The 23,565-nt window shown below is 45.0% G+C and overlaps 1 protein-coding gene across 1 annotated transcript in view; it reads left to right on the top strand.

Annotated features, from left to right (window-relative positions):
- The window catches only part of LOC122543176 (bone morphogenetic protein 1-like), a 132,888-nt gene that overhangs the window by 58,883 nt on the left and 50,440 nt on the right, over positions 1-23,565 (top strand). Inside the window, exons 3-7 of the mRNA XM_043681598.2 lie at positions 8,425-8,508; positions 9,301-9,453; positions 10,745-10,862; positions 14,391-14,569; positions 19,084-19,189. Of these exons, the coding sequence (XP_043537533.1) occupies positions 8,425-8,508; positions 9,301-9,453; positions 10,745-10,862; positions 14,391-14,569; positions 19,084-19,189 (640 nt within the window). The remainder of the gene's footprint in view (positions 1-8,424; positions 8,509-9,300; positions 9,454-10,744; positions 10,863-14,390; positions 14,570-19,083; positions 19,190-23,565) is intronic.

The raw sequence follows: 23,565 nt of genomic DNA, 5'->3' as shown, positions 1-23,565 counted from the left end.
TGTTTTGGAAATGCACGTTGTTGTGATCCACAGTGCTCTGTTTGTTCGAAGCTTCGCTTTTACATGTGTTGCCAGTCGAGCCCCATGACAAAGAAAAGCAGTTATTACCAATTTGGAGTTATCACCAAGTTTATTGTATTGTGTGAAGGGAGCTGCAGTGTTGCCTAGGTATTTTTAAACTTAGAGGAAATGTTTCTGCCTTGTAAATATTGGGTGTGTTTGAATAGCTGGTTTGTTTTGGAAGCTGCGCAGATCGAATCTGTCACCCAGTATTCTGTACTTAGCTCAGTGGATGTTGATGTTTAATGAGCATCTGTTTAATTCTGTCTTATACCAGAAGAAGATCTAATAACATCTGTATCATAGTGTTTAACAGGACACCATGACATTTCTGTGATTATTAAATTTAAATATTTTCCCTTCGTGAAACTTCGCTCTGTCTTCTCTGGATTTGTCGTGCTTTCTGTGTGTCTCATTCTAAGTCTCTCTCATTCTTTTATTCTCTCCGTCAAACACTCTGTCGCATTCTTCCGTGCTCACAAACTCATTCCCTCTCTCCATTTCTCGTGCACACTCTTTCACTTCCTAACTATCGTTCATGGCCTCTTGCACTCTTCCATTCTGTTTTGTTCACGTTCTCTCACACTCTGTCTTGTTGACGTTCTCTCACACTCTGCCTTGTTCGTATTCTCTTGCACTGTGTCTTGTTCAAATCCTGTGACACTCTTGGTCTCATTTTCTCCACCTCCATGTCTATCTTTCTCAATATCTCTTTCTATCTGATACGATTATGATTATTTCTTCTTGGAACTTTCCACTCCTGTCCTTCGACAGCTTTCCAACAGGCACTTCAGAAGGTAACTGGTTGACTGGGATGTACTTTGGGGTGAGGTTGTGAAAAGTGCTATTTAAATGTAAGGTTTTTTAAAATCCTTTTTTGTCCTGCTGCTGCTTTCTGCTACACCATTGCTGTTGAAAGAAAGACTTGCACTATTTTTGCACTGTGACTCATTCTGCACCAGAGTATCAGACTGGAATAGCTTGTAATAGAACATGTTATATTCTTCAATCTGTAGGAGTTATGGTATTACAGTGGCCAAATTATTGGATTTAGTAAACCAAAGGCATGGATTAATAATCTGCGTGGGTTTCTTCTGGGTGCTCCGGTTTCCTCCCACAGTCCAAAGATGTGTAGGTTGGGTGAAGTGGCCATGCTAAATTGCTTATAGTGTTCAGGGATGTGTAAGTTGGGTGCATTAGTCAGGGGTAAATGTAGAGTAAGAGGGTAGGGGAATGGGTCTGGGTGGGTTCCTCTTCGGACAGTTGGTATGGACTTGTTGAGCCGAAGGGCCTGTTTCCACATTTTAGGGATTCTATGAAATCTGGAATAACATGCTCGCCTGATGATCTTGGAGCTGCTGGAGTATTGTAAAAATCCGTCTGGTTGACTGATGTCCTTTAGGGGCGGAAATCTGTCATCCTTAGCCAGTCTGGCCTACTTGAAATAAAATTAAAGTGCTGCAGATGCTGGGAATCTGAATAAATACAGAAAGTGCTGGAGAAACTGAGCAACATCTGTGGAGTGAGAGTCATAGAGATTTCCAGCCCAGAAACAGACCCTTCGGCCCAACCCGTCCATGCCAACTAGATATCCCACCCCAATCTAGTCCCACCTGCCTGCACCGGCCCATATCCCTCCACACCCTTCCTATTCATATACCCATCCAGATGTCTTTTAAATGTTGCAATTGTACCAGCCTCCACCACTTCCTCTGTCAGCCCATTCCACACACACACCACTCTCTGCATGAAAAAGTTGCTCCTTAGGTCTCTTTTATATCTTTCCCCTCTCACCCTAAACCTATGCCCCTCTAGTTCTGGACTCCCCCACCCCAGGGAAAAGACCTTGTCTATTTATCCTATCCATGCCCCTCATGATTCTCTCAACCTCTATAAGGTCACCCCTCAGCCTCTAAGAAACAGATTTAGCATTTCAAGTCCAGTATAACACCTCGTCAGAACTGAATGGACGTAGAAAATGATGGTTGATATCCTCATGACAGCGGGGGAGGAGGAACAAGTAGAATCGATAGTGAGAGCACCCAGAGCAAAAGACAAAGGCAGTGGCAGTGTTAGGTAAGGAGAAATAGAGATGTAAGTTAGGGTGAATGTTAGCTGTGAAAAGAAGAAAATGGATCTGTGCTGCTGAGAGTAACGCCAATAAGACCCAAACAAAACAAGGCCAGGGAGGGTGGTGCAGGTAAGGAAATTGGAGGACAGAGGTCATACTCCAAAGCTGTTGAACACAGCGTTGAATCCTTGAGGCTGTAAATTGCTTATGTAGAAGATGATGTGCTACTCCTCCAGCATGTGGTGAGCTTCATTGGAATACCAGAGCAGAACAAAGACAGAAACGTTAGCATGAGAACATGGTGGTTTACTGAAATGTCAAGCAACTGGACGATGAAGGACGTGTGACTCCTGGCCACAGCAACGTGCTTGACTCTTGACTGCCCGCTGAAACAGCCAAGAGAGCCACACTGTCTTATTCAGGAAGGCAGTTCACCACCAACTCAAGAGCAGTTAGGGATGAGCCTGTGAATGCTGACCTGAGCAGCAACACCCACAAGCCGTGAATAAAGAAAAAATATGTTGAAGCCTTCCTGTGAGACAGTGGCCCAGAAGGGTGGCTGCTGGCAAAGATGAGCAAATGGAATGGTCAGGCTGAGGACTGCCCTGTAACAGAGCTAAGAGTATTCCGTTCATAAAACTCCAGGCTTATTTTCCTTTCTGAGGTTCCGCTGAGTGGAAATTTGTCTGAACGGTGCTTGCCAAGTGAACTGGAAGTCTTTACACCTTGTTTCTTTTCAAGATGATGCCACAGACAGCAGTCCTGTTGACCAGGAAGCCTGTAAAATGAACCTTGTTACTTTGATTAAATGATTTTAGTTTTTGGTTCAGATTTTTATTCTCATGTATACTGCAGAACAGGAATACAGCAGGGTGTTAACAGTTTAAGTGAGAATCCCATTCCCTCTGATGTGGGGCAGTTGATATCCTGGAGAAACAGCTATATGATAACTGGCCGAAGAGTTTAGAGTAGACTGAGAGATGTTTTCAAATGTAAGTTGTTGTGACCTGGGAATGCACCCTCTGAAAGGGTTGAGGAAACGCATTCCATCTCAACGTTTCAAGTATTACTCAAATTAATTTAAAAAAGAAAGATTTGCAGAGCAGTAGCAGAGAAACACAGGCTGTAGGACTGTTCAATTAACACTTCTTAAGAAGATGCAAAACTTGACCTACTCTTGGGAAATAAGGCAGGGCAGGTGTTTGAGGTGTCAGTGGGGGAGCACTTTAGGGCCAGCGACCATAATTCTATTAGTTTTAAATTAGTGATAGAAAATGATAGACCAGATCTAAAAGTTGAAGTTCTATACCGGAGAAAGGCTAATTTTGATGGTATTAGGCAAAAACTTTCAAACACAGATGTTTGCAGTTAAAAGGATGGCTGGAAAATGGGAAGCCTTCAGAAATGAGATAACAGGAATCCACAGACAGTATGTTCCTGTTAGGGTGAAAGGAAAGGCTGGTAGTTGTGGGGAATGCTGGATGACTAAAGAAATTGAGGGTTTAGTTAAGAGAAAGAAGGAAGCATATGTCAGGTATAGACAAGATAGATCGAGTGAATCCTGAGAAGAGTATAAAGGCAGGAGGAATATATTTAAGAGGGAAATCAGGACGGCAAAAAGGGGACATGAGATAGCTTTGGCAAATAGAGTTAAGGAGAATCCAAAGGGTTTTTACAAATAGATTAAGGACAAAAGGGTAACTAGGGAGAGAATAGGCGGCCTTTGTGTGGAGCCATAGGAGATCAGGGAGATACTAAATGAGTATTTTGCATCAGTGTTAACTGTGGAAAAGAACATGGAAGATATAGAATGTAGGGAAATGGATGGTGACAGCTTGAAAAATGTCCATATTACAGAGGAGAACGTACTGGATATCTTGAAACACATAAAAGTGGATAAATCTCCAGGACCTGATCAGGTGTACCCAAGAACTCTGTGGGAAGCCAGAAAAGTGATTGCTGGGCCCCTTGCTGAGATATTTGTATCATCAATAGTCACAGGTGAGGTGCCGGAAGACTGGCGATTGGCTAACGTGGTCATAGGACTCTGTTTAAGAAGAGTGGTAAGGACAAGCCAGGGAACTCTAAACCAGTGAGCCTGACATTGGTGGTGGGCAAGTTGTTGGAGGGAATCCTGAGGGATAGGATTTACATGTATTTGGAAAGGATAGGGGTAGTCAACATGGCTTTGTGCATGGGGAATAATGTCTCACAAACTTGATTGAGTTTTTTGAAGAAGTAACGAAGAGGATTGATGAGGGCAGAGTGGTGGATGTGATCTTTGTGGACTTCAGTAAGGCGTTCGACAAGGTTCCCCATGGGAGACTGGTTAGCAAGGTTAGATCTCATGGAATACTGGGAAAACTAGCCATTTGAATACAGAACTGGCTCAAAGGTAGAAGACAGAGGGTGGTAGTGGAGGGTAGTTTCTCAGACTGGAGGCCTGTGACCAGTGGAGTGCCGGGTCCACTACTTTTCATCATTTATATGCATGATTTGGATGTGAGAATAAGAGGTATAGTTAGTAAGTTAGCAGATGACACCAAAATTGGAGGTGTAGTGGACAGTGAAGAAGGTTACCTCAGATTACAACGGGATCTTGATCAGATGGGCCAAAGAGCTGAGAAGTGGCAGATGGATTTTAATTAAGATAAATGTGAGGTGCTGCATTTTGGGAAAGCAAATCTTAGCAGGACTTTTTTACTTAATGGTAAGGTCCTAGGGAGTATTGCTGAACAAAGAGACTTTGGGATGCAGGTAGAGTCAGGTAGATAGGATAGTGAAGGTGTTTGGTATGCTTTCCTTTATTGGTCAGAGTATTGAGTACAGGAGTTGGGAGGTCATGTTGTAGCTGTACAGGACATTGGTTAGGCCACTTTTGGAATATTGCGTGCAATTCTGGTCTCCTTCCTATCGGGAAGATGTTGTGAAACTTGAAAGGGTTCAGAAAAGATTTACAAGGATGTTGCCAGAGTTGGAGGGTTTGAGCTGAAGGGAGAGGCTGGACAGGCTGGGGCTGTTTTCCCAGGACCGTCGGAGGCTGAGGGGTGACCTTATAGAGGTTTAGAAATCATGAGGGGCATGGATAGGATAAATAGACAAAGTCTCTTTCCTGAGGTGGGGGAGTCCAGAAGTAGAGGGCATAGGTTCAGGGTGAGAGGGGAAAGATATAAAAAAGACCTAAGGGTAACTTTTTCATGCAGAGGGTGGTACGTGTGTGCAATGAGCTGCCAGAGGAAGCGGTGGAGGCTGGTACAATTGCAACATTTAAAAGGCATCTGGATGGGTATACGATTAGGAAGGGTTTGGAGTTATGTGGGCTGGGTGCTGGCAGGTGGGACTAGATTGGGTTGGGATATCTGGTCTGCATGGACGAGTTGGACCAAAGGGTCTGTTTCTGTGCTGTACATCTCTATGACTGTAATCAGTACAGCCCTCTTAAAGAGTCAAAGAGTTGTATATCACATAAACAGACTGTTCGGTCTAACTCGTTCATGCCAACCAGACATCCTAAATTAATCTAGTCCCATTTGCCAACATTTAGCATATGTCCATCTCAACCTTTCCTATTCATGTCTCTTAAATGTTGTAATTTTCCCAGTGTCCTCCACCTCCTCTGTCATCATTCCATAAATGCACCACCCTCTGTGCAAAATCATTACTCCTTAGGTGTATTTTAAATCTTCCCCCTCTCACCTTAAACCAATGCCCTCCAGTTTTGGATTCCCCTACCCTGGAAAAAAGACCTTGGCTCTTTACCCTATCCATGCCCCTCATGATTGAAGAAACCTCCGTAAGGTCATCCCTCAGATTGCAGCGCAACAGGGAAAAAAAGCCCCAGCCTATTTCAGTCTCACCCTTTAGCTTAAACCCTTCAACCCTGACAATATCCTTGTAAATCTTTTCTGAACCCTCTCAAGTTTCACAACATCTTTCCCATGGCAGGGAGACCCCCAGAATTGAATGCCTCACCAATGTCCTGTATGGCCACAACATGACATCCTAACTCAGTGCGTCTATAAATGATAGCTGATGTTAGTTTTTAATCTGAGCATGGTAGTGTTTTTTTATTAGTCTAAGGTGTTAAAGGAATCCACTATTTTGTGAATAAGCCAGATGTCTGATCCTCAGTCTGTAGCAGCCTTTCTTTGAATGCATTTATTGCAAAGCAAGCCTTGCTGTCTGGGCTAGCAGTTATGACCAATCCCAAAGCGCCCATGTGAAAGGGGTAGTGAGCTGCCACCTTGGATCCCTGGAGGCCATGTGGTGTAGCTCCAATTGCCATGGTCCTTTCTAAAGCACTTCCGTACAAACAAATGGCACAAGAGGCATTTCCAGGGTTGGGCAAGTATCGAGAGCTGTGAGGCAGGAGACAGTGTAGACCAAAGCAGGTAAGATTGATAGATTTCCTCCCCTGAAGTGAATTATGACAATGCAGTAGCTTCATGATCATGAGAAATGAGACTGGCATTTTAGTCGAGATTGGTTCATTAACTTTAAATTGCTGAGCTACAGTGATTGAATATCAACTTATGTTTCCAGAACGTTAGTCTAGGCTTCATAATTATGAAGTAAGTAATATTACCACTGCACTACAGTTCCCTAATTGCATTGATTTTAAGCAGAACATATTAGGACACCATGAATTGTAACTCTTTAGCTTCCACTTGACCTTGTATGTTTTTAAAATTTAGACTTGCCTTTATTTCCTGCTCTTTACCAACTTGATGGTACCTTGCACCTCAGACTTTACTTGTTTCAGAAGTAAAGCATCCTAATGCTTTAAGAGTGAGAGTTGAAGGTCCTGAATTTACTGAAATTAAATACAATTGGGGTGTAACACAACACCAGCTTTGTGTTAGAGGACTGTACCAGCAAATTACTTACTCAGAGATGAGAGAGGTGACTGGGTCCATCTGTATTATCTCAGTACATCCAGGGTCATCGTGATAACCTGTCGGCCAGTTCTTTGTTTCACATGTATAAACTGCAGTCAGTAGTTGTTGCGATATATTTCAGCATGGATTTTGTTTAAAAAGCAAAATTTCCAACCGACTTTTCTCTGTTTAAAATTTGTGGTCTACCCTCTGTTCCACTTTATTTATCATTACAGTGAAGTCTGATTTTTTTCTGCCCATTTCACCTTGAAGGCACTGACCATCATTAGGTACTGTTCTACATGTTCACCTTCTCTACACTTCCTTCCAGAACTGGCTGTTGAACACTGTGGAGGCGAAGTGGTGTGAATCCATGGAATATCGTGCCTCGATCTGCCTTAGCCACATATACCCACTTGCATACGCTGCAACACACATTAGTACACCCACTTATTTTCATACACTGTCAGAAATGCATACACCGTAGCTTGCACACATGAGAATAAAATGATTCTGTGATCAAAACACTTGTACACATATGTGTACACATTGTCACACATACACTCACATAAATATACTTACGGATACAGACTCATTCTCTCACACATATATACTCCTACAGACTCACTCTGACACATTCAGATGCCTGCATGGTTGCACATTAAGTCACAAACACTCATTTACTTACACGCAAACAGAGGGAGACAGGGGCCTAGTGGTATTATCACTGGTCTCTTAATCCAGGCAACGTTCTGGGTTTGAATTCAGCCATGGCAGACGGTGGAATTTGAATTCAATAAAAATCTGGAATTAAGTGTCTAATCATGACCATGAAGCCATTGTCGATTTTTGGAAAACCCTGTCTGGTTCACTAATGTCCTTTTGGAATGGAAATTGTCATCTTTACCTGGTCTGGTCTACGTGTGATTGCAAACCCACAGCAATGTGGTTGACTCTTGCATGCCCCCTGGGGATGGGCAAAATATGCCAGTGAAGCACTCACCCCGTGAATGAAGTAAATAAATACAGTTGCACACACAGTCATATGGACTCCTGCACATGTGCATGCATGAATGTACACACCACACATGTACTTTCATATACACAGCTGCTATAAATACACACAGACATGCAAATGTATTCATCTGTCACATATATACTTGTGCATCCATACACTTTCAGTACACAAACGAGAACTTCCAACCCTCAATCATCGTTTCCTAGATTTAACATAAGCCAATTCAATTGGATAAAACTTCTGTCAATCAGGGGAGTTGGACAGCATGTGTCTATTGTACAGTTGTGTGATAATGACATTAATAATTTTGGAAACAAACTTAGCACCTTAAATTCTGACAGTGATTCCTGTTGAACTGACGAAAATAAAATGAACAGTTCTTTTACTTTCCCCCTCAGATCAGCTCAGCAATTGGCACTCAAACGAAACAAGCCTCTCGAGGGACAGTAGAGTGGGCCGACTCAGCAGCAAGGCACGACGAGGTAAAAGTGCACACTATCCCTGCCATATTAATAAAGCTCCATTGGGTTATTTGGAGAATGTAAATGGGGCAGGAATCCCGCTTCAGATTGCTGTGCAGCTGTTTAGGAAGTGAACACTTGTGGGTCCTGGCTCTACCCTGGCCCCCTCAGGCTAGATTCTGGCTGGCACTCACCCAGTGCACATGTGAATGGGGGATCTAAACTGGTGCCTTCTTTCAATGAGAATTAATCTGTCCAGCAGAGATCAGAGGGTGGAGACGTTGGTGATGGGAAATGGGGAGGGAAAGCTAAATACAGCTTTTATTGAAAGCTTTCCATTACAGTCAGGCAGATTTCACTGCCACGTGAACATCTGCGTAAGAACCTTTAACATGCCAAGTGGCTGAGCTGGTGGACGCTCAGCTTTTGAACTCACTATAGGGAGGGGGAGAATTTCTTCTGATTCTTCAGTGTGGTGGGACAGGTCCAGTTGTTTTTGCAGAGAGCTGGCATGGGGTTTGACAGTCTCAATGGACTCTGTCAGTGCTGCAACTATTCTGTGTTCCTGTCTTCTTGCTGGGTTGTTGGGCAGCTGTCGTTTTGGAGCAGACATTTTCCTTAAAGGTCTGTCTCTTCTCCTGACCCTTTTCAACAAAATCTGGAGACTGAACTGAGTAGAATTCGCCTCCACGATACACCATGTTTGAATCCATTGCTTCGCACAGCTCTCATATCTAACCTGAACTACAGGATTGCTTTTTGTTGGAAATTGTGCGATTGCCTGTTCTCAGACTTCCTCCTGCTCCTGTGTAGGTGATAGGCTGCGGAATGCAAGAGGCAAGAGAAGGGGCAGAAAGTTCCGGAAGAACGAGACTCGTAGTCGAACACGCCGAGCTTCCACCTCCCGCCCTGAACGCGTCTGGCCTGAGGGAGTGATCCCTTACGTGATCGGAGGAAATTTCACTGGTGAGTGGTATCCCTTTCCTTCAATGGGATCCAGCCTACCTTAATTGGACCAATCCGCTTACTGGGCTTCATTAAGATGAACGCACAACTATTTTTGAATATCCTTGAAGAGTCTTTTTGTCCTGCGCTCATCAGGACAAGAAAAAACTGCCAAACGTCAAAGAGTCACACCAATTTAGCCTCTAAAAGAAAAGGGTGCTGATTGTTTGGCAAGTTGGCTTTGATTTACTGAGCTGTTCCTATGTATTGAATGTACTGACAACTAAAAGTTACTTAAACAAATGGTTAGACCCTGGGTTTGAAAAAGCAAGTAAAATATTTGGGTTAGGAGATTGGGATGTCAAGCAAGCAGGCAACGAGAGAGCAGGAATTAATTTCATAAAAGACGTAGAAACAGCTAATCTGTCAGTGTAAATCTTGCTTGGATAAGTGCCTATGGTATGCTTGCAGTCTCGCAGGAGATTGCAACTTTGGCTATCATTCATTCTATGCACAGCGTTTTTAGATTAGATTACTTACAGTGTGGAAACAGGCCCTTCGGCCCAACAAGTCCACACCGCCCCGCCGAAGCGCAACCCACCCATACCCTTACGTTTACCCCTGACCTAACACTACGGGCAATTTAGCATGGCCAATTCACCTGACCTGCACATCTTTGGACTGTGGGAGGAAACCGGAGCACCCGGAGGAAACCCACGCAGACACGGGGAGAACGTGCAAACTCCACACAGTTAGTCGCCGGAGGCGGGAATTGAACCCGGGTCTCTGGCGCTGTGAGGCAGCAGTGCTAACCACTGTGCCACCGTGCCGCCCACTTTAGATTACTTACAGTGTGGAAACAGGCCCTTCGGCCCAACAAGTCCACACCGACCCGCCGAAGCGTAACCCACCCATACCCTTACATTTACCCCTTTACCTAACACTACGGGCAATTTAGCATGGCCAATTCACCTGACTTGCACATCTTTGGACTGTGGGAGGAAACCGGAGCCCCCGGAGGAAACCCACGCAGACACGGGGAGAACGTGCAAACTCCACACAGTCAGTCGCCTGAGTCGGGAATTGACCCGGGTCTCTGGCGCTGCGAGGCAGCAGTGCTAACCACTGTGCCACCGTGCCGCGTTGAGAAGTGAATCGGCAGAAAGAGGGTAAGGAGTTGAGGAGAGCATTTTGCAGGCACCAGCGGGGATTAGAATGGGATGGCTCACTGCAGGTGTGCATCCTGAAGCTGCCTTATGCTTTCTGCTTGGCTTGTCTGAAATGCTTGAATAGAATCTACGCTGTTTTACAGGAAGCCAGAGAGCTATCTTCAGGCAGGCGATGAGGCACTGGGAGAAGCATACCTGTGTCACATTCCTGGAACGCACAGATGAAGAAAGCTATATTGTTTTCACGTACAGACCCTGTGGGTAAGTGTCTGTGAGGAACCAATGCCTCTGACACCGACGCACTTAACATCTATAACTCAGGACAGTGGAAACAGAGGGACTGATGAGTAGAGAGTGTTTGTTATTATGGTTGTGAATGGATTCCCTGGAAAGCTGGTGAAAACAGATTCAATTGTAACTTGCCGAAAGGAATTGGTGGTAAAAGGAAAACTGCACAGGGTTAAAGGGAAAGGGGAGAATCGGTCAAATTGGAAGCTTGCTGAATAAACTGGCATGGACACATTGGGCAGAAAGGCCTCATTATGTGCTTATGGTTCAATGTAATGTGTTTGTGAACACGGATCATTGCATATGCATGTTCCTGGACAGCAATTAAATTCAACAAGATGGAAGGGAATATTACAAAGTAAAATATGGGGCTTTAAACCTTTGCCTTTTTTATTTTCGTGAAAGAGTTTAACAGGAACAGATGAGGTTTTACGACTAATAGAATTTATTTCTCAGGGGGTTAACACTGTGTCAACAGCGGGAAATAGCTTGGCAATCAAAACAACATTTTAATGATGTTTTTGCTCATAAAAGTGATGGATGTTCATCGAATAAAAGCATGATTAATGCTGGGAATTAAATACTTGCATTTCAGAACTTGAGTACCAGCGTTTTGCAGGACAGGTATAGCATGGAATTAGATACAGAGGAAACCCTCCCTCTGCACTGTCCCAGCCAAACACTCCAGAGCAGGAACAAGACAGGGTTAGGTGTAGATTAAAGTTCCCTCTACACTCTCCCCATCAAATGCTCCCAGGCCAGGTACAGTTTGGGGTTCGATACAGTGTGAAGCTCCTTCTACGCTGCCCTCATCAAGCGCTCCCAGGAGAGATGCAGCTCAAGGTTTTGATACATTGTAAAGCTCTTTTTGCACTGTCTCCATCGAATATTCACAGGGCAATTATAGCTTGGGGTTAGATGCAGAGTACAATTCTTTCTACTCATTGAGTTTTGGCCTCACATTACAAACATCGTTCAATTCGTCAGTGTGACATTTTTCATTGCCCCCAAGTGGACATCTTGGAATGAAACAATCGCGTTTAATGAAGTGGCAATGTTAAGATGTAGATCCAAACTCATTGACAACAGAACTCAGATCAGTAAAGGGTTTTCAGACATGACCCTTGAAAGCAAGAGATCGTGACCTTTAAAGATGCACTACTTTTGGTTAAATGTCAGAGTCATAAAGCAAAGATGGTGGCCATTCACCCTGGAAGTAACAACTGAATCTATCTTTCAAGACAGTATTCAGTTCAATCCTGGCAGCAGTGGTCCCGAATCTGTGTTCTACAACCAGTTGCTCTGGCCTCCACCCCCATCACAGGTCTTGAACTGACTCGGATATTGTGACATCGGGCAGCTCCAGTGTCAGTATTACTGACTCCCATAGCTGCACCCCTGATGCAGCTGACTACTCACTGACGATTAAGGATAGTAGAGCAGTTTCAGCACAGAAGGAAGCCATGCCTATGCCAGCTCTCTGTGGGGACAGTTCTCCTCTGCTTTGCCACAATTTGCTGATGCCCTCAGCCAGTCAGATCAGCCTAATGTCAAGTCAATGCCCTGTAAAATATTTACCTAATCTCAAATCGTTCTGTGGACACTGAGGTCGGAGAGTTTCAATTGTAAACATGAACCTGGATCCCATAGGGGCCCAGAAGTGAAACAAATACCTTTGTCAGAGGGGATTTAACAGTTTCCTGAAGGAACAGATGTGAAGTGTTGTGTGTAGCCTTGTGCCGATGAGAGCTGGTGTCAACAAACTTCTTGGCCTGTTGTTAAGGTACCCGAGGCGAGGGGCTAATGCAGTCCTTGTGATGGAAGATCACCAAGAGCCGTCATGTGGAGTGTGAGATGTGATTTATTCTCGTGACACAAGCAGGGTGAAACCCTTCAAGCAGTTGGGCCTTTCGGCTGTGGGGAAATAATAACAGGCGGCATGCGAGCATGTAACAGCAAAGTCTCTCACTTCACCACATGAACATCGAGCAGAAGGACAGGCCGCTGTGCTCTTTGGGCTTTTTCTCCACAGTGAAACCAGATCACTGCTGTTACTCTGTATCCAGGTGACAGTGGTGAAGCCAGTGGACTTGTCATCCAAAAGCTCAGATTAGTGCTCAGGGGATGTGGGTTCAAATCTCACAAAGGCAGCTGGTAGAATTCTAACTGAGTTAATAAAAATCTGGAATTGGAAACCACAATGCTAACTTCGATGGTTTTGGTTTCATAATGTCCTTTATGGAGGGAAATCTCCCATCCTTACCCAGTTTGGCCTGTAAGATCCATTGCAATGTGGATAACTCTTAACTGCCCTCTGAAATGGCCCTAGCAAGCCATTCAAGGGCAAGTAAGGATGGGCAACAAATGCAAGCATTGCCAGAGATGCCCTTGTTCCATGAACAGATAATTTTCTATCAAACCCTGTTTGCTTAACTTGGCTCCCTATTACAAATACGACTGAAATCTTTCAGTCTCAGGTTTGAAGTTTACAAACTACTCCAGAGTTTTTTCTTTATCGGGGAAGAATGAGATCCAGATTTACCCAATGTCTGAAGAAGTGATTCCTCTCCCCTGAGCAGCCCAGCACTAACTTGAAATTAATCCCCCTTTCTTAACCTGAAGCCCCAAGTGCCTGTTTTTTTCAAAGGAGGGCAATTTATATTTGTTCATATTTCTCCCTCAAATAACATTGCAAAACCAAGGGGATAATTTGATCACTTTCCACTTCCTGTTAGGGAAGGTTGTGTGCCGGAAGAAAGTGCAGACTGCTGATGCTGGAGATCAGAGTCAACAGGTGTGGTGCTGGAAAAGCACAGCAAGTTTGGCAGCATCCAAGGAGCAGGAGAAATTGATGTTTCGGCCATAAGCCCTTCATCAGGAATTGTGGGGGCGGAGGAGTGTGTACGAGGGAGCTGGGAGTAAATGGGAGGGGAGTGAGCTGGGGAGAAACGTGCACCCAGGTAATGTTCCTGGCTCTGAGCCCTGAGCTCTGGATTAGAGTCCCACCTCACATCTTAACAGCCAAGGGAGGACTCAAAATGTAAATGCTGACCTGCCAGGGCCTGTAGGAGTGGAAATGTTCTGTTCAGAATGTCATTTGAACCATTTCCTCCTCTTTTCCCATTTCCTCCCCTCCCTTTGCCTCTACTTCCTTCAGCCCCTATCAGCTCCTTGAAAAGTAGGGCTTTGTGTCAGGCTGGGGGCATGGGGAGTTGGAGTAGAATTGTTGCTTAAATTCTTTTCCGTGATGTTAGCATGGGAGCAGTGTATTAATAGATTGGACAAATTTTGGGGTTGATCTTAAGTTGAAGTCATATGATGCTAGCCATCTGCCCTCCCCAGTGTCAATGTCCCACGTCCAAATGGTAGCGGTAGCACTGAGGGTGAGGGACATGGTGGGGTGAGGACTGTTCAGAATTGGCAGAGATATTGTTGGTCCACCAAGAAACGAAAGGCCCCTTCCATTTCTCACAAGGCTCTGTGTGGATTGCTTCTCTACAGCTGTTGTTCCTATGTGGGTCGGAGAGGTGGAGGACCCCAGGCCATCTCCATCGGGAAGAACTGCGACAAATTTGGGATTGTCGTGCACGAGCTGGGCCACGTCATTGGATTCTGGCACGAGCACACGAGGCCTGACCGAGACCACCATGTGACCATCGTAAGGGAGAACATCCAGCCAGGTAAGGGTGGCTGCTGCCTCTTCCTTCTAAGTCGGAGGGTTGTGGGATCAAGTGCCGATGCAGGACCAGAAGGTGCTATATGAATACAAGCTACACCTCACTTCTTCTATACACCTTCAACGTGATTAGGGAACTTCTCTGACTGGGAAGCTGGTGGTGTAGTGGTAGTGTCACTGGGCTATGGCATGCTGCTGGACCAGAGGACAGGGCTAATGTTATGGGGACATGGGCTTGAATCCCACCACAGTGGAATTTTAGTTCAATTGATGAGTTAAAAATATAATTTCAGTAACTGTGACCATGAGAACTACAATAGTCATTTAAAAAATAGAGCATCTGATTTGCAAATCTGCCTTCCCTACATGGTCTGGCCTACATGTGGCTCCAGATCATAGAAACATGGTTAACTCCTAATTGCCCTTTGAAAAGGCCGAGCAAGCCTGTCAATTCAAGAGCAATTCAGAGTGGGCAGCAAATGCTGGCCTTTCACAGTTACACGCATTCCCCATGAAAGACAATGGACTTGAAATTGTGTGTCAGAATTTGGTCAAGAATCATTTTCTATTCTATTTGTTTTCCATTAGGTTTCTAAAAAATAGTTTTTAGTTTTACAGCAGATGATATGGCAGTGAGGGAAGTCGCATATTCCTCCTGCAGGATGTGGGAGCTCAGGGATACTTCCATCGACCCTGATGACAACATCTGTGGGATGTGCACCCAGCTGCAGCTCCTGGGTGACCGTGTTCGGGAGCTGGAGGTGGATGTACTCAGGATCATCCGAGGTGCTGAGCACATCATAGATAAGAGTTTTAGTGAGGTGGTCACACCTAAGGCGCAGGCAGAGTGTAGCTGGGTGACCACCAGGAATGTCAAAGGGAGTAGGCAGAGAGTGCAGGAATCCATGTGGCCACTCCCCTCGAAAACAAGTATACCATTGTGGATAATCTTCTGGGGGATGACCATTCAGGGGAAAGCGGCAGCAGCCAGGTTGGTGGCTCTGCGACTGGCTCTGGGGCAGAGCGGGAAAGGGTAAAGGTCAATAGGACCTTAGTGATAGGAGACTCGCTGGTTGGGGGACAGACAGGGGATACTGTGGCTGCAAACAGGAATCCAGGATGGTGTGTTGCCTCCCAGGTGCCAAGGTCCAGGATGTCTCAGAGCGGCTGCAGAAAGTTTTCAAGGGGTAGAGTGAGCAGCCAGAAGTCATTGTGCACATTGGCATAAAGAACATAGGTAGAAATAGGAATGAAGTTCTGCACAGTAATTGTAGAGAGCGAGGAAAAAAATTAAAAACCAGGACCACTCTGGTGATAATCTCCATTTTGCTTCCAATGCCACATGATAGTGAGGGTAAGAACAGCAGGATATGACAGATGAATGCTTGGCTCAAGAACTGGTGCAGGTGGCAGGGATTCAGATTTTTGGATCATTGGGGCAGAGGTGACTTGGTCAAGAGGGATGGGTTACACCTGAACTGGAGGGGGACCAATATCTTGGCGGCCAGGTTTGCTTGTGCTACAAGGGAGGGTTTAAACTCGATTGGCGATGGTGACGTTTTAGAGGATGTACTATAGGCCTCCAAATAGGCAAGGGGAATTAGAGGAACAAATATGCAGGGAGATTGGGGAGACTTGCAGGAGCAATAGGGTTGTCATAGTAGGGGATCTTAATTTTGGTGACATGGACTGGGATTGCCAGAGCGTTCAGGTCTTAGATCGGCTGGAATTTGTTAAGTGCAATCAGGAACGTTTCCTCAAACAGTATATAGAGGATCCTATTCGGGAAGAGGCAAAATTTGACCTATTCTTGGGAAATAGGGCAGGACAGGTGATAGAGGTGACACTGGGGGAGCACTTTGAGACCAGTGACCATAGCTCTATTAATTATAAAATAGTTATGGACAGGGGCAAAACTGGTCTACAGGTTCAAGCTCTAAATTGGGGCAAGGCGAATTTTGATGGAGTAAGACAGATGCGTGTAGGGGTTGATTGGTGTGGTTTGTTTGCAGGCAAAGGGACCTCCGACAAGTGGGAGGCCTTCACATGAGATAGCTAAAGTTCAAGGTCGATATTTACTTCGAATCCCAACGGTGTGGAAACAGCCCCTTCAGTTCAACAAATCCACACCAACCCTTGGAAGAGTAACCCACCCAGAACCATTCCCCTACTCTATTATCCCATGTTTACCCCAGACTAATGTACCTAACCCACACATCGCTGAACAGTATGGGCAATTGAGGATGGCCAGTTCACCTAACCTGCACATCTTTGGAGTATGGGAGGAAACCAGAGCACCTGGTGGAAACCCACGCAGACACGGGGAGAATATGCAAACTTCAAGCAGACCGGAATCGAGCCCAGGTCCCTGGCACTGGGAGGCAGCAGTGCTAACCACTGAGCCACTGTGCCATATGTTCCTGTGAGGGTGAAGGGCAAGGTTGGCAGGAATAGGGAAGCCTGGATGACAAAGATATTGAGGCTTTGACCAGAAGAAAGAAGGAGACGTGGTTCAAGACATCTGGGATCAAAGGAATCCCTCGAGGTATGTCGGGAATACAGGGAGTTTACTGAAGAAGGAAATCAGGAGGGCGAAAAGGGGGCATGAGATAGCCTTGGCTGGGAAAGTTAGGTTGAATCCAAAGAGGTACTTTAAGTATATTAAAGGAAAAAGAGTAATGAGAGGGAGAATAGGACCCCTCAAGGACCAAAGTGGACATGTATGTGTAGAACTGCAGGAGATGGGCAAGGTTTTCAATGAATATTTCTCCTCTGTTCACCCTGGAGAAAGACATGAACATTTGGGAATTTGGGGACAGTCCATATCACAGTCGAGGAGGCGTAGATGTATTAGAATATATGAAGATAGACGAATCTCCTCGTCCTGACCAGACATATCCAAGAACACTGCATGATGCTAGAGAAGAAATTGCGGGGGCCTTGGCTGAGATTCTTGCATCATCGTTTGCCACAGTGCGATTCCAGAAAACTGGAGGGTAGTGAATGTTGTGCCATTATTCAAGAAAGGCTACAAAGAAAAACCTGAGAACTATAGACCAGTAACCCTGTGGTGGATAAATTGCTCAAGAAGGTTCTGAGGTATAGGTTAGGAGTAGTCAGCATGGCTTTGAGATTGGGAAATCATGCCTCACTAATTTGTTAGAGTTCTTTGATGAAGTGACCACAAAGGTTGACGGAGTCTTTATGGATTTCAGTCAGGCCTTTGATCAGGTTTCACATGGTAGGCTGCTCTGGAAGGTTAGATCACATGGAATCCAGGGCGAGCTGGCAAATTGGAGGCACAATTGGCTTGATGGCAGGAAGCAGAGAGAAAAGTGAAAGGATGCTTGTCAGGCTGGAGGCCTGTGACTAGTGGCGTGTCTCAGGGATCGATGCTGGACCCATTACTATTTGTTATTTAGATCAATAATTTGGATGAGAATGTACAAGGCATGATTAGTAAGTTTGCTGATGACACGAAAATAGGCGGTATCATGGACAGCGAGGAAGGTTATCAGAAATTGCAGCAGGACCTTGATCAGCTGGGGGAGTGGGCTGAGCAAAGGCAAATGGAATTTAATCTAGATAAGTGTGAAATCTTGCATTTTGGAAAGTCAAATCAAGGTAGGAGTTTCATGATAAATGAGAGGGCCTTAAGGGGTGCAGTAGAACAGAGGGATCTTAGAGTTCAGGTGCACGGTTTTCTGAAAGTGGAGTCATAGGTAGACAGGGCAGTGAAGAAGGCTTCTGGCCTTCATCAGTCAGAGCATTGAGTATAAAACTTGAGAAATTATGTTGCAGTCAAACAGGATGTTGGTGAGGCCACACTTGGAGCACTGTGTTCAGTTTTGGTCACCTTGTTATCAGAAGATGTAATTAAACTGGAAAGAATGCAGAAGAAATTAGCAAGGATGTTGCTGAGATTCAATGATCTGAGTTACAGGGAGCGGTTGGACCAGCTCGCACTTCTTTCAGTAGAACATAGGAGACTGAGAGGTGGCCTTACAGAAGTGTATGAGATCATGAGAGGCATGGATAGGGTGAATGCAGTCAATCTTTTTCCCAGGGTTAGGGAATCAAGGAATAGTTCAAGGTTAGAAGGGAAAGAACCTGAGGGGCAACCTTTTTACACAGAGGGTGGTACACATATGGAATGAGCTGCCAGCGAAAGTGGTTGAGGTGTGTACATTAACAACATTTAAAAGGCATTTGGACAAATATATGGACAGGAGAGGATTAGAAGGATATGGGCCAAGTGCAGGGAAATGGGGTTAGCGTGGGTGGACATTTTGGTCGACATGGACCAGTTTGGGCCAAAGGGCCTGTCTCCATGCTGTAGGACTCTATCACTCGAATAAACCCCAACCCATTCCAAACACTCTCATACATACATCCTCCCTGTACACAATATCTTTTTTGTGGTGAGGTGTACTTGGAAACCCACATGTAGAGAAAATGCCCACTTGTGTTTAATCGCTTAGACCTTGGGTCACACATTCTTCTTGAACCCTTTTGCAGGGCAAGAGTACAACTTCCTCAAGATGGACCCGGAAGAGGTGGACTCCTTGGGGGAGACGTATGATTTCGATAGCATCATGCATTACGCCCGGAACACTTTCTCAAGGTTTGTACCCGCCTTCTGCCACTAAGGTTTCTCATTCGTAACAAACTGGAGGCTTTGCCTGCTGTTTTTCTTTGCGTCACAGATTGAGGTGAAGCCTGCTGTTAGATCCAGTAATGCAGGTCTATGTTGAAAGGTCACCTATTACAGGCCTGAGGCAGAGCTACAGTTTTCCCGAACGTAGGAAGTACTCAAAAGATTTGTATGAAAATGCAGACATCAGAAAGCAAAATTCAGGAGAATTGCAGATCCAATAAAAAGTAATCAGTTCCTCAGCAGACTGTTGTTTCTGTCAAATCTTGCCCTCCTCTTCATTCCACTTCCCTCAGCCCCTTCCCTCCTCCCCCGGCTCTTCCTTCTACCTCATCCTTGTCTTCTCCCTTGCTTTCCAAGCCCATGCCCCATTCTCTCTTTCTTCTATCTCCTCCCCTTCCTCATTCACCTTTTTGACCCAATCCATCTAATCCCCTCCCTCTCATCATTTCTGAATGAGTGCTGCACTGTCGAAGGGTCAACACTTTATGAGGGTGCTCCGCACTGTTGGAGGGTTAGTACTAAGGAAGTGCCGCACTGTCAGGTCAGTATTGAGGGAGTGCTGCATTCTCAGAGGGTCATTGTTGAGGGAGTACTGCACGATTGGAAGGATGATACTGAGGCACCACTGCAGAAATGCAGTTCTGAAGAAGCACTGTAATGCCAAAGAGCAATCCCTGAGAGAGCGTGGCATCGTCAGAGTGAAAGTATTGAGGGGGTGCTACGCTGCAGTGTGATAATAATGAGGAATCATTTCACCGTCAGCAAGATAGTATTGCAGAAGTGCTGTGTTACCGAAAACACTTGGATTTGAGGAAATATTGAAGTGTCATAATTCTTTGTTTCAATGTATATAAGTGACCTGGTGGCTAATTCAAAGCAGAGAAGATGAGGTTTCCTCACATCTGAGTCACAAGTTTCACTGTCCATTCATCAAATTGTTCTTTCGGGGATCTTGCTGTGCATTCTCCAAGCATATCTACTGTTCACGAGCATGTGACCGGCTGTGAAGTGCTCTGGGGTTTCTATTTGCAGTTTCCCAAAGGCATTTTACAATAATAAGCTCTTTCTTTGATGCTCATGCACAGTACAGTACGATTCTATCAGATATCCATTGTCCTGGAAGAGTCTTATCAGACAGGAAACCAAAGTATAATTCCCTTCCTCGGGTTTTTTACTCAATTCACAATCTCTGCACAAAAAAATGATTCTTTTCTTGGTTTTGGGCTAGGATAAATAATTGTGATGCTTGAGTCCAGCATTGATGGAAACGTTTTATTTTTGTAATTCAGACATATCAATTGATTGGTCATCAGCTCCACCTTGTGTTTCACAATATCCTGAAAAGTCGGACCCAAATGTTTACAGCTTATCTCAGCTGCCCAACCAGCAGAAATATTTTCTCTCTGCTGGCTTCCCCAGGTAGATAAAGAATGTTGGGTCATTGAGAAAGCCCTCACTGAAGATGGATGCTCTCCCAATGTCTCCTTCAGAAAATGGAGGCGTCATCCAAAGTGCTGCCAAGACTTGGCCTTCCACTTAAATTACTCGGAGGACAGGGAAGCTATCCCATGGAGCAAGAGAACCAATGCACTGTTCACTGGTTGACACGTCCTAAAGCAGTGTGCTGCAGCTCAGCCTGGGTCAGGAGATGCCAGACCAACATTTACACCTATGCACATTTGTGGAAAGCCTTGAGGGTTATTTCTGGGACATTGAGACCAACACAGGTTGAGAGGCCTCCTGCTCTAGCACGCGCTGAACTTCCCAATTTCCATAAAGAACAGCACTGAGTGAAAATTAGCATGGCACACAGGACCTCAGTAAGAGCACAGGCATTCTTCTGAAAACCACATAGTGCCTATAAGCACACTCTTTGTACCCTGTAAGCCAACAAAAGTCCCACTTCTCAATGGCATACCTTCTAGTTGCCTACATTCATCATAGTGCACACTGGAGAGTGATTTGAGTGGTTTTGACCTTCCACAGAAAACCTAAGCAAGACTCAACCATATGAAGATGGGCTTGGGAAGATGTGCCTGCTTGCTGTGGAAATGGGACATGAAGAACAGCCGTCCAAGGCAGATCATAATGGATACTGAACGCATACTGAATCTGCCCTGACAGATACGTTCCTAGTGACATCACACCCACTCACCCTGTGTTTACTGATTACATTAGATTACCTACAGTATGGAAGCAGGCCCTTCGGCCCAACAAGTCCATACCGACCCTCCAAAGAGTAATCCACCCAGACCCTACCCTATATTTACTCCTGACTGATGCACCTGAACCTGACACTATGGGCAATTTAGCATGGCCAATTCACCCTAACCTGCACATCTTTTGGATTGTGGGAGGAAACCAGAGCGCATGGAGGAAATCCATGCAGACACATGGAGAATGTGCAAACTCCACACAGTCACCCGAGGCGGGAATTGAACCCAGGTCCCTGGTGCTGTGAGGCAGCAGTGCTCACCACTGAGCCACCGTGCCGCCCTGAAGCTGTTGAATAGATTATTTTTATCATTGATTTTGAATACAATTCCTTCCCATATTTATGAGTTAAAAAAAAATCTTAATTGCTGGACAGTAGCTTGAACCTACTTTTCTTCATTTAAAGAATATGCAAGAGCAGCCCCTGCCAAAACAAATAGACTTTTTGCTTTGACTTATCCTGTCATAGTGGTTGTTGGTCATCTGAAGTGAATCCCTGCTGAGATAGTCCAGCTGGAAATGTTGGAGAAGGGCCCTCCTACTCAAAACTTACAGTCAGCAATGTTGTCAAGTTGGATAGAGTTCAAGAGCTGTTGCCCTGTAGAGCAGTTTGTCTTATGTCAGGATTCTGGTGCTGGAAGAGCACAGCAATTCAGGCAGCATCCGACGAGCAGCTTTTACCTTATGTCAGGATTGTCAGTTTTTTTTGTTTCTGTTGTCTTGGCATATATAAGTATGTTTTATTTTCCTTATTATTTTTGGATGTGGCAAGTCCATCATTTGCTGCCTCTCCCTAATTGCCCTGACAAAGATGGTCATGAGCTGCCTCCTTGAACTGCTGCAGTCTATTTGGCGTAGACACACACACAGTGCAATTAGGGAGGATTTTGACCCAGCTGACAGTGAAAGACCGAAGTATATTTTTAAATCGGGACAGTGAGTGGCTTGGAGTGGAATTTACAGGGGGTGGTGTTCCCATGTGTCTACCGCCCTTGTCCTTCTAGATAGTAGTGGTCGTAGGTTTGGAAGGTGCTGTCTAAGAAGCTTTGGTGAGTTGCAGCAGTGCAACTTGTAGGTCACACACACTGCTGCTACTGAGCGTCGGTGGTGAAGGCAGTGAACATTATGGGTGATGGCTGGGGTGTCGATCGAGTAGGCTGCTTTGCCCTGGATGGTTTTGAGCTTCCTGAGTGTTGTTGGACCTTTACTCATCCAGGCAAGGCACTTTTGCCTGATATATGGTGGACAAGCTTTGGGGAGTTAGGAAGTGAGTTACTCACTACAAAATTCTCCGTCTCTGACTGATTCTTGCAGCTCCAGAATTTATATGGATAGTCTAGCTAGTTTCTAGTCAATTGTATTCCTGAGAGTGTTGACAGGAAGTGATTCAGCAGTGGTGATACCATTAAATATAAGGGGAGAATGCACTGGTGCCGTGCATTTTGAATTTTCACTTGCCATAAACTCTGAATAAGGCAACCAGAGAATTTCTTCTCAGCTATTGTCTTTACTGGTCTTGGGCCATGAGATGAAATTAAGTTTGTTTCGGAACACTGTCTTTCTCCCTCTTTCTCCTTGCCTGTCCAGAACCTTGACTTTGGCTCGTGATCTCTGACTGTCTTTTCCCTGGATTGCAGAGCTGTAGAACCCCAAACTCCTTCCAGCTCTTCCGTCTTCACAACTTCTTCAGGCAAAACATTAATTCTGCCACTGCTTCCTAATCGTATCTTTGGTTTCCCAATATGAATCAAAGAAACAAGAATACATGATCCCTGCTTGTTTTCAAAAGCCTTGAATTGTGGCTCCTTGGCTCAGTGAAACTGTACCATCTGCCTCTGGTATCTCACCAATTTATACACAAACTTGATTTTCAAAAGCTGGACATGAGATTTTATGTTCCAAATTGGCCCAAGAGCTCTAGATTGACTTGCTTTTTTTTTAAACCCCTGACCTTTAAGGACCTTGCCAGGGTACCTAGCGTATTGTGTTCAGTTTTGGCTCTCTTACTAGAGGAGAGATACACCTCCACTGGAAGCTCCAAAGATTAAGAAGGTTGACTTGTGAGGGAGTGTTTGGCCAATATTCTTTGGAGATTCAAGGAATCTTGTTGAAACACATATGATTCTGAG

This window comes from Chiloscyllium plagiosum, unplaced genomic scaffold, assembly GCF_037043375.1.
Source record: "Chiloscyllium plagiosum isolate Xiang-an unplaced genomic scaffold, Cpla_swu_hap1 HiC_scaffold_48, whole genome shotgun sequence".
Taxonomy (NCBI): Eukaryota; Metazoa; Chordata; class Chondrichthyes; order Orectolobiformes; family Hemiscylliidae; genus Chiloscyllium; species Chiloscyllium plagiosum.
Note: the sequence above shows the minus strand (reverse complement) of the source record. Positions and strands in the feature narration are given on the sequence as shown.